The sequence below is a fragment of the Chlorocebus sabaeus genome, chromosome 13 (genome assembly GCF_047675955.1).
Source record: "Chlorocebus sabaeus isolate Y175 chromosome 13, mChlSab1.0.hap1, whole genome shotgun sequence".
Lineage (NCBI taxonomy): Eukaryota > Metazoa > Chordata > Mammalia > Primates > Cercopithecidae > Chlorocebus > Chlorocebus sabaeus.
Genome location: NC_132916.1, coordinates 68,006,882 through 68,018,092, shown reverse-complemented (window position 1 = coordinate 68,018,092; position 11,211 = coordinate 68,006,882). Strand labels below are relative to the sequence as shown.

At 41.3% G+C, this 11,211-nt stretch overlaps 1 protein-coding gene and 1 pseudogene across 2 annotated transcripts in view; both read right to left on the bottom strand.

Moving 5' to 3' along the window:
- Positions 1 to 3,199: 3,199 nt before the first annotated feature.
- Positions 3,200 to 4,538, bottom strand: LOC140713170 (presenilin-associated rhomboid-like protein, mitochondrial pseudogene; annotated as a pseudogene).
- Positions 4,539 to 6,528: 1,990 nt separating this feature from the next.
- AIG1 (androgen induced 1) overlaps positions 6,529 to 11,211 on the bottom strand; it is a 270,247-nt gene continuing 265,564 nt past the window's right edge. For both annotated transcript variants that reach the window (XM_073022538.1, XM_008006812.3), the window contains one exon: positions 6,529 to 7,196. In XM_073022538.1, the coding sequence (XP_072878639.1) occupies positions 7,169 to 7,196 (28 nt within the window). In that variant the 3' untranslated portion in view covers positions 6,529 to 7,168. The remainder of the gene's footprint in view (positions 7,197 to 11,211) is intronic.

The following is an 11,211-nucleotide window of genomic DNA, read 5'->3' as shown; positions in this document are numbered from 1 at the left end:
TACACTCTTGCTTTAAGTACATGGTATGTGTTTCCATTTCTTCAAACCTTCTTTTGCATCATTTAATAGTTTCAAAATTTTTTTCATAAAGCTGTTGCTATTACAAAGGGTCCTTTTCTTCCATTATATCCCATTACATCTTATGTATAATAAAACTATGGATTTTCATGTATTTGTACTCTATAATCTTATTATCTTAATTTCAAAGTCAGCTTTCAGTTTATTGTTTTGGATGTGTGTAACAGATTGTAGTTTCCAAATCTAGCCACCAATATCTGGTCATCACATATATTCTTTCTACAATGTAACATTGATCGTTTCCCATCAAGACATGGGGATCTATATTCCCTTTCCTTGACTTTAGGCCAGACTATGACTGCAGCAGAAGTGATACTATGTGACTTCTGACTCTAAATCATATTAAATAAAAACTTTTCATTGGGCCTGCTAAGATCCAGGCACCACATTGTGATAAGGCCAAGCAACCACATGGAAAAGACACACAGTCACATGGGGTGAAGCCGAGAAGCAATGTGGAGAGGCCACATATCATTGTTCCAATCACAGCCTTAGCTGAGGCCTCAGTCAACCACCAGTAGCAATCACTGGGCATATAAATGAGCAAAACTTCAGAGGATTCTAGCCACCAGCCTTCAAGTCACCCCAGCAGATAACCAGCGGCACATAGACAAGATCAGGCCACCAAGTCCTGCCCGTTGCAAATTCATTTGCAAAATAAATTTTCTAAGCAACTAAGTTTTGAGATGGTTTTTTGGCAGTAATAATGTGGATCACAAGGTCAGGAGTTTGAGACCAGCCTGTTCAACATACTGAAACCCCGTCTCTACTAAAAATACAAAAAATTAGCTGAGTGTGGTCGTGGGCGCCTGTAATCCCAGCTACTTGGCAGGCTGAGGCAGGAGAATCGCTTGGATCTGGGAGGGGGAGGTTGCAGTGAGCCAAGATTGCACCACTGCACTCCAGCCTGGGCGACACTGTGAGACTCTGTCTCAAAAAAAAAAAAAAAAAAAAAAAAAATCATTCATCAGCAAATTGTAATGATTTTAGATTTTTCGTTATAATTTTTATAACTCTAATTTTTTTCTGGTTGTGATCTAGGGATAAGAACAGCACACTCAATGCGACATATGCTTCCTTCAAAATCTAATAAGACATACCAAGCAATGTGCCTCTTTCATAGTAGTAATGCATGCAAAATGAAACAATTTGATTTTACTTTAGAGGGTATATATTGACATGTCTCATTCAGATCACTGGAGCCCTAGAAGCTTCACAAAGGTAGATGGCCCAGTTTTTTTGAAAGGGGGCCATTTATCTATTGCCCTCTAGCATGCTTGTGTCTTCTCAAGTTATCTAGGGTACTTGCTGAATTCTTCAAGCAGTGTGATATAATCAATGTAATAAAAACTTGATTTCCCATGGGACAGTTAGACAAACAAGGTCACTGTGGACTAAATCATGATATAAAGCCATGATTGAAATAACCTTCAGAAGGCAATCCTAAACAAAAAGAATAAAGCTAGAAGCATCATGCTACCTGACTTCAAACTATACCACAGGGTTGCAGTAACCAAAATAGCATGGTACTGACAAAAACAGACACATAGACCAATGGAACAGAATACAGAATGCAGAAGTAAGACCACATGTCTGCAATTATCTGATCTTCGACAAACCTGACAAAAAAACAAGCAATGGGGAAAGGATTTTCTATTCAATAAATGGTGCTGGGATTACTGGCAAGCCATATGCAGAAGACTGAAACCAGACCTCTTCCTTACACTATATAGAAAAATTAACTCAAGATGGACTAAAGACTTAAATGAAAAACCCCAAACTACAAAAACCCTGGAAGACAATGGATGCAATACCATTCTGGGCATAGGACTGGGCAAACATTTCATGATGAATACACCAAAAGCAACTGCAACAAAAGTAAAAACTGACAAATGGGATCAAATTAAACTAAAGAACTTCTGCACAGCAAAGGAAACTGTCAACAGACTGAGCAGACAACCTAGAGAATTGGAGAAAACATTTGCAAACTATGCATCTGACAAAGGTCTAATATCCGGCACCTATAAGGAACTTAAATAAATTTATAAGAAGCAAACAACCCCATTAAAAAGTGGCCAAAGGACATGAACAGACTGTTTTCAAAAGAAGACATACATTTGGTCAACAATCTTATGAGAAAAAGCTCAGTGTCACAGATCATTAGAGAAATGCACATCAAAGCCACAGTGAGATAGATACAATTTCACACCAGTCAGAATGGGTATTATTAAAAAATCAAAAAATAACAGGTGCTGATGAGGTTGTGGAGAAACAGGAACGCTTCTACACTGTTGGTGGGAACGTAAATTAGTCAAGTATTTCAGAAGACAGTGCGGTGATTCCTCAAAGGCCTAAAAACAGAAATACCATTCTACCCAGCAATTCCATTACTGGGTGTATCACCAAAGGAATAGAAATAATTCTATTATAAAGACACATGCATGTATATGTTCAATGCAGCCCTATTCACAATAGCAAAGACATGGACTCAACCTAAATGCCCATTAATAGTAGACTAGATAAGAAAATGTGGTGCATATACACCATGAAATACTATGTGGCCATAAAAAAAGAATGAGATCATGTCTTTTGCAGGAACAGGGATGAAGCTGGAGGCCATTATCCTTAGCAAACTAATGAAGGAACAGAAAAATCAAATACTGCATATTCTCACTTACAAATGGGAGCTAAATGATGAGAACACATGGACACATAGAGCGGAACAACATATACTGGGACCATTCAGAGGGTGGAGAGTGGGAGGAGGGAGAGGATCATTTTATATTTGTTGTTTATTTATTATTTATTTATTAAAACAACTAATGAGTACTGGTCTTAATACCTGGGTGACAAAATAATCCACAGAACAAGCCCCCATGATACAAGTTTACCTATAAAACAAACATGTACGTGTACTTCTGAACTTAAAAGTTAAAATAAAATAATAAAAATATGTATAACACTTGCAGACACACACATACACACACACACACACACACACACACACACACACAGAGAAATAGCCTTGAGAAAATATAGTGAGGGCGTTATGCTATCCTTGCAAGGTAAAAGAAATTTATTTTTATTTTTACTTTTTTATTTTTTACAAACTAGATGTAAACCTTGATTTCACAACTGTGTCATATTCACTTTCTGAAAAGCCATGGACCGGGGGACACAACTGAAAACACTGGGAGGCCAGATGCTGGCGTCTTCCAGGTGGGAGCACAGCCGTGATCACTCTAGGGCCAATGTCTCCTGGGGCTCTCAGGCAGCACAAGCCAGAGGCACCAGCACTGTGCAATCCCAGTTTTACTTAGAGCCACCTCTTTTTTGTGGGGTGGTGGGGGGGGGGCATTAGTCCTTATTTCATGCCAGATTTTCAGTAGAGGCTCCCTGTTCTTCCACATCAGTTCAGGACTGTAAGTAACATACCATATTCCAAAGACAGCTCCCCCAAGATGTGCTGCATAATCAAAAAATTTCCATCCCAGGATCATTCCTGCCGTATCCATGGCATTAATGGCTTTTAGGGCATTTCCTGCCGTGAATGTGAATATTGGAAGAAAATAATGGCAAGCCTCCCTTCTGGGATCTTAGTGTGGACGGCTGCAAGGATCATCACGGTGGCGCGAGATGCATCATGTCACTGTCCATATCTTTGTTTGGCCAACTTTACACACATAATTGACAAAATTGGAAATAACATCTGCAGATAGGTACACTGCCATGAACTGCTCTTGACCCAAAATGTTCACTATACTGGAAGAGAAGCTCCACAAAACATACATATTTGCTGCCATGTGAAATAAAGAGAAATGATTAATGTTGACAGCAACATTGGAGAACAACGGACCTTTGAGGCTGGATTAGATGTGAAATATCTGATCACTGTCCACTGCAGAGAAGGTACTCTCTATAAACAGAAAACAAGGACATTTGCAGCTATGATACCTGAGTCCGCTGGCCATTACTTAGGTTATTCCACCCCTTGTTCATCTCTTTTCTGAAGTCTCCTTTTTGTGGTCTTATGCTATCCAACCAATCAGCTTTTATGCCATCGAAATAACTCTGGACCCTGGATTTCAGTAATTCATATTGCCAAATAGCAGCTGATCCAAATGCACAGCCTGTAAACCCAACAGTAAAAAAATAAAGGTTTTAGGAGAGTCCTTATAGGACAGGGAGAAAGATAAAAGACATGTTTCTTCCACCAGAGGAATCAAAGCACTTCTTTTGTATCCTTCACCACTTGTCCCGTGTCTGATCTTCGGGGTTCAACCTTACTGGGTTCTTTTCTGAATCCACATTTTTTCCTGAATTAATTAGTTAAAGCTGCGTCTGAGCAGCTGCGGCTGGGCTAGGGCCTCAGTGAGCTCCTCGAAGCTGCTGCTGCCCACCAGTGGAGCCCACACTGGACCACAGCCCCAGCCTCTCTGCGCCCAGCCTCGCCACTCCATTTTTCCACTGAAAGAAAATTTTAGGCCAGGCACAGTGGCTCACGCTTGCAATCCTAGCACCTTGAGAGGCCAAGGTGGGTAGATCACCTGAAGTTGGGAGTTTGAGACCAGCCTGATCAACATGGAGAAACCCCATATCTACTAAAAATACAAAATTAGCAGGGCATGGTGGTGCATGCCTGCAATCTCAGCTACTCGGGAGGCTGAGGCAGGAGAATCGTTTGAACATGGGAGGCAGGGTTGCAGTGAGCCGAGATGGTGCCTCTGCACTCCAGCCTGGGCAACAAGAGCAAAATTCCATTTCAAAGAAAAAAAAAAAAAAAAGAAAGGAAATTTTAGCGCCTTCATCCGATATCCCAGGGATTGTATTTTTGTGTGTGTGTGTGTGGTTTTTGTATTGTTTTGTATTGCCTTCTGTTTCCAGAAGGCAAAAAGATTTCTGGAAACACTGATATCAGTGGAGCCACCGCCTAAGTAAGCTTACAATAATTTATCATTCTCCAAAATTCATCCATCTTTTGTACATAGATCATATTAATTTGCTGTTACTGACATAGCAAAATGTCAGTCCACTGACTGGTGGCTTAAACCATATGAATTTATTTTCTCAAAGTTCTGGTGGCTAGAAGTCCAAGATCAAGGCATCGGCAGCTTTGGGTCCTCTGAGTCCTCTCTCCTTGGCTTGCAGTTGGCCACCTTCTTCCCATGCCCTCACATGGTCTTTCCTCAGTGTGTGGACATTCCTGATGTCCCTTTGTGTGTCCAAATTCCCCCTTTTTACAAAGACCCTACTCAGATTGGATTAGGGCCCATTTTAATGGCCTCATTTTAACTTAATCCCCTCTTTAAAGGCCCTGTCTCCCAAAACAGTCCTATTAAGGCACTAGGGGGTTAGGGGCTCAATATATAAATTTTAGGGGGACACAATACCACAGTGTAACCCATAATAGAGGTCAGACAGGTAAGATATGTGTAGTTGTGATGGAAACCAACTCTGGATCCTTCAAGTCTTTGATCCTGCACTAATTGCAGCAGTCATTCCAAGGGTGTGGTATTGCTGTGCTTTTCTGTTTTGGTGGATTTCTGCTTGACTTTTCCTACTTAACAGTTCCAACTCCATGAGTTAGGAAACTAACATGGTAACGCTGCTAGATGTATTCTATATTTCTATCAATTATGCTTTTAGAAATGGGGCATATAGAGTGAATGTGTGTGGGAGAGAGACAGAGAGAAGGAAGGAAGAGAGATTTTTAGCATTTGATTACATTTAAATGTAACTGTAATTTTTAATTAAATTTTTTGAGTTTAAATTTTTTTCAAATTAAAGTTTAATGTTTTTCATTTTTTAATTTTAAAATTTAATTCTAATTTTGGAGTGAATGGTTTTATATCATTTGTTGATCTCTCTCAACATTGGGCAATCAATACTTATATTTGTGTTAAGTAACATTTTATAATTTATATAACATTATATTTTTCATCTTAAAAATAATTATGGTCAAAGACTTTGTAAAATAGTTTTTTTAAAACAATTTTGTGGCCGGGCGTGGTGGCTCATGCCTGTAATCCCAGCACTTTGGGAGGCTGAGGTGGGTGGGTCACGAGGTCAGGAGATCGAGACCATCCTGGCTAACACGGTGAAACCCCGTCTCTACTAAAAATACAAAAAATTAGCCAGGCGTGGTGGGGGGTGCCTGTAGTCCCAGCTACTCGGGAGGCTGAGGCAGGAGAATGACATGAACTCGGGAAGCGGAGCTTGCAGTGAGCCGAGATTGCGCCACTGCACTCCAGCCTGGGCAACAGAGCGAGACTCTGAAAAAAAAAAAAGAAAAAAAATTGTTTTGGAGTTATCAAAAAGATTCACATTTTTTAAAATCCGAAAATTATAGGAAAGAACCACGTTCAGTAAACCCATTTTCAACAGGTAATAAAAACAAAAAGGAGACACCAATGCTGTTAGGATTTTGAGATGCACCATGCAGACGTCAGGTTCAGAGTGGCTTCGTCTTTATTAAAGTCAGAATTTGCATCTAAGAAAAGTTTCACATGATTAAATCAAGAGATGCAATACACTCAGGCTTTTCATGAAATTGACATCATTATTACAAATAGTGCTCATTTGAGGCAACTGTGACATTATTGCAATGAGAAACATCTGTCCCCTTTCCTCTCAGGTCCCTATGGTGGCTTAGGTTCATGATTACAGCCACCTTTAGGACTAAATACACAAAAGCCTTACTCTACATCTGCCCCTTTGACTTTAACATAGTTCTCAAAAAGAAGTGCAATAAACTTTTATTCTTTCTTGATTAGATGGAGTTACAATTGCCAAAATAAAAATCCAAGTTCCAATTTTGGTTTTAAAACTAGAAAAGGAAAAAATGTTATTATCAATAATGACTTTGAGAAGAATTCTTTAAAACACAGTGAGGGTGAGTTCTTTTGAAAACAACTGTATTCTATGTTTATACATATTTATATATAAAAGGTGTCCTCATTGGGGGCGGGGGGTGCTGATGCCACCAGTTCCTTTGAAGCCTTTTCTCCCCCACTGCCAATGCCGGAGGGGAATGAGTCTTCAATGGCGGCTCAATCTAGCTCTTGCGTTTAGGTTTGGATCTCATTCCAATTTAGGTTTTTCTTTCTCTTCTTCCATACCTAGAAATACAGGCAAAGTGTTTTATTTGAGCATCAGATTAAACTATGAGCAGTTTGTTTAATCTGGTTTGCTAACACTACTCACACATCCACTCATCTGCCCTCACTTCTCCCATTCACTCTCCTGACACACCCCCGTTTCCCTCCTAGCTAAGAAGGAAAGCCATGCACAACTTTCTCCAGAAACATCCTCTCTGACCTCTCTTCCCCACCCTTTCCACAGAATCAGGACACAGCATCTCTGGGACACACCCAGCTCCTATGGCCTCTGGGAGAAAAGCCTGCAAGTTGATTCATGACTTGCTGAGTTTGCGTGGAAACCCCAGCTAGACTGCTTTTTAAACTAGCTTCTGGCAACATGAGGTGTGCAACTCATGAGTTTCAAACAGACTTCATTTATTTTTACTTTAGTCCTGTCCCTTCCCAAGGCAAGGACTTTGGATTTTAAAAAGCCATGTTTTTTTTTTTTGTTGTTGTTTTTTAAAGGTCCTAGAGAGTTTATTAGACAGAAGAACTGTTTATTTCCATACTCATGAATCTTAAGCTGCAGTTCTCTCTCTATTCAACCCAATCCTGGTAGAATCATGTTTTTCTTCCTGAAGGACTTGTACGTACTGGACCAGTAAGACCCTTTGCCTATCGTCTGTAGAGAATAGTCAATGATGTTTCATGTTCCTGAAGATGAAAATGTTCATCATTTTTAGGAATTACAGTTAAATCTGGCAAGTGCTTCTTGCTTTTTTCTTTTTCTTGTACCTAAACATTTTTTGAATCTTACCAAATTCTCAGTTTCTTTGTTTCAATAGCAAAAATGAAACAAAATAACTTAAAATACCGCTTTGCAGGTTTTGTTAGTATTCTTTCATAAATTGCAAGCTTTCTGAGGGTAGGGCCCTTCCCTGTTTTGTTCCTGATTATATCCCCAGCACCTAACATAGGGTGTATGTCTCATTGCAGGAGCTCAATTAATCTTTGTTGAATAAAATTAATAAGCAGTGAACACAGAGAAGACTTCAGAAGCCTGGACTAGTGGAAAGCAGTAAAACAAAATATTGGACTCCACAATATGAAAATTATGAAATTTAACCCCAGAGGGTCATAATGTTAGGGCTTACAATAGGAAGGGCTTCCCCACCACATAACCCCCAGCTCCTGGTATATGTTTTGTGCTGTCAGAGTAGTGGTGGTGGAATGTGGGTAACGTGCTCTGAACGAATGTCCCCAGATGGTCTTTTATGTTTGATTTTCATGGCTAAGGAACTGGCAGAGATCTGGAGCACTTTTTCCAAAGTCCTTCTCAGAAATCCTATGAAGGAAAACTTAAAGTTGAGGAGTAAGGACATCTGACGGGAGGAGGAACAGTGTTGAAGGCAAGAAGGTACAACACGCCTTCGTTGTTGGGTAACCACGGAAAAAAGAAAATAGCACAGATTCAGCTCAAACAGCACATGTGTCTTGAACCTCAGCTCTGTCCATATTCCCTCTCCTGTGGAGAGGCTATCAGGGGCTAAGAGCAATTTGCTTCTCTTTTTAAAGTCTGTTTTTTCCAAAGCGTTCTGCTGCAGATGGGTTGACTTGGCAGCAGTGCTGGAATCTTCAAAAGCGCGGGTGGAGAACGGGGGTTATTCACTGACCTAGAGAGGGAAAATGGCTTCCCACCTACTTTAGTTTGGCAGCTGTGAGGTAGAGAGAAAAAATTAGACAGCTGTAAATAATGTCTGCAAGAACCAGAGATAAAATTTCCACGCAAAAGGCAGGAAGAAATCTCTCACAAAGCAGAGGCAGGATACACTTTTGGGACCAGAGGAGACAAGATTGCAGGGCGCTGAGGGAGTCAAGTCACATGCCCTTCCTGCAGCCCGTGGGGAGGGCTCCACCAGGGGGCAGTGCTGGGACATTGCTAGGCCTGGGTGGGCCTGGGTGGAAATGACGTGTACGGGCAGCGGGAGGCGAAGAGGTGCAGGTTTCTGCACACATAGACCTCTCCTGTCTCCCGGCTAGCCTACTTTCTCTGTCCTCACACCAAACTTTTGGTTTTGAAAAGACTCATTTCTGGTCTTACAAAATGTAGCTTTAATAAGACTGGTCAGATATACCAAAATTGGGATAAAATCTTAGCTTAAGTACAGAAATATTTCAGCTGTGAATTGTGTCCGAACCGCCCTTCCCCAAACTGCTACATTGAAGTACTTAACCCTCAGTACCTCAGATTGGGAGAGAATGCCAAGGGTGTGGCTGGACAGCCATGTGCTAATGAAATTAGGTACGTGACTCACAGATCCAATCAACCTCCACAGCAGATGCCAAAAATAGAGAGGTGGTTATGTGAAAAAGATCCACGGAGTGCCCTCTTGTCTGACTGCTTGGACCCCCATGACTTGCATGGGAGGCCAACACGGTTTTTGAGAATTTTATACCAGCAGAAACATTGACAGGGTGGACTGAAAGGGAGGGAGAGAGGATGAAATGAAGGACCAATGGCTTCAAAGATGGTTCAGCGACTGGTTCCTCCTTGGTTGTAGAGGGTGGAACTATTGCCCAGGGCTGTGGGGGTGGGGCTCCTGTGACCCTGCGCATGGAAGGCAGGGCTATGTGTCCCCTCCCCTGTGAGCCCTGAGGACAGAGCATCTAGCCAAAGAGGATTATTTTCAAGCCTTAAAATGGAATGGAATTTCCCCCGCTAGCTTCAGACTTGCTTGGGAACCATGATTCTTTGTTTTTCCCCTGTAACTTCTCCCTTACAGAATGGGAATGTATATTCTATGCCTGTCCCACCATTCTGTTTTGGAAGCAGATAACTTTTTGCTGGTTTCCCGGGTTCACACACAGCTAGAGAACAATTTTGCTTCAGGATGACTCATACCCTGAGTCTCATGCATACCCAATTTTATGATATTTAAGATGAGATTTTGGACTTGAGAGTTGATGTTTGAAAGACGTTTGGGGTTGTTGGGATGGCATATTTTCATGGGGTGAAGGACATGTATTCTGGTGGGGGGGAGTGAAGTATTATGAACTGAACTGTGTCCCCCGCTCCCAAATTCATATGTTGAAATCCTAACCCCCAGGATCTCAGAATATTACTTTACTTGGAGACAGGGTATTTACAAATGAGGTCATCAGGGTGGGCCCTAATCGAATACAACTGATATCCTTATACAAAGGGGAAACTTGGAGACTGGACTGAACATCAGTTAGAAGGCACTGGCTCTGCCATCACCTATTCTGGAGGGTCACTTAAGATTTTGGGGCCTCAGTTACCTTTGGTGAAAGGAAAGGGTCGGTTTCAATGATTTCCAATCTCTCAGCTGTAAGATTCTGCAATAATGTGAATTTTATCTTGAAGTTGTAGCTAACATAAGCTACCCAAGTAGGCGGAGTTGAGCTATTAAAAACCATTATAGAAAAAGGAGGGTGGCTCCAATGCAAACTTTCTTCTTCTTGGGGGATTGTATGGTAACTGATGTGAAATAATCAGGATTGTAGTACTGTACTCCCATGTCCTCAATTCATCCTAACATGCTTCTTTTGGTGAGTAGTTTTCAACTGAACAGCTAACAGAACCAGCAGCTAATGTGACTGAGTAAAGTGGCCAGGTGAGAACGAGGGAAAGTTACTCATCTAAAGCAGATAACTGATACTCAATTCTTTTTTCTTTTCTTTTGTTTTTGAGACATAGTTTCACTCTGTGGCTCAGGAGGATGGAGTGTGGTGGCATGATCTCGGTGCATTGCAACCTCTGCCTCCAGGTTGAAGCGGTTCTCGTGCCTTAGCCTCCCAAGTAGCTGAGATTACAGGTGTGAATGCCGGCTCATTTTTGTAGTTTTAGTAGAGATGGAGTTTCACAAGGTTGGCCAGACTGGTCTTGAACTTCTGGCCTCAAGTGATCCGCCCACCTTAGCCTCCCAAAGTTCTGGGATTGCAGGTGTGAGTCACCGTGTCCAGCCAAGGGATAACTGATACTCTATTCTAAACCATTGTCACCAGAAGAGAACAATGGTCTCTGTGTTTCCAG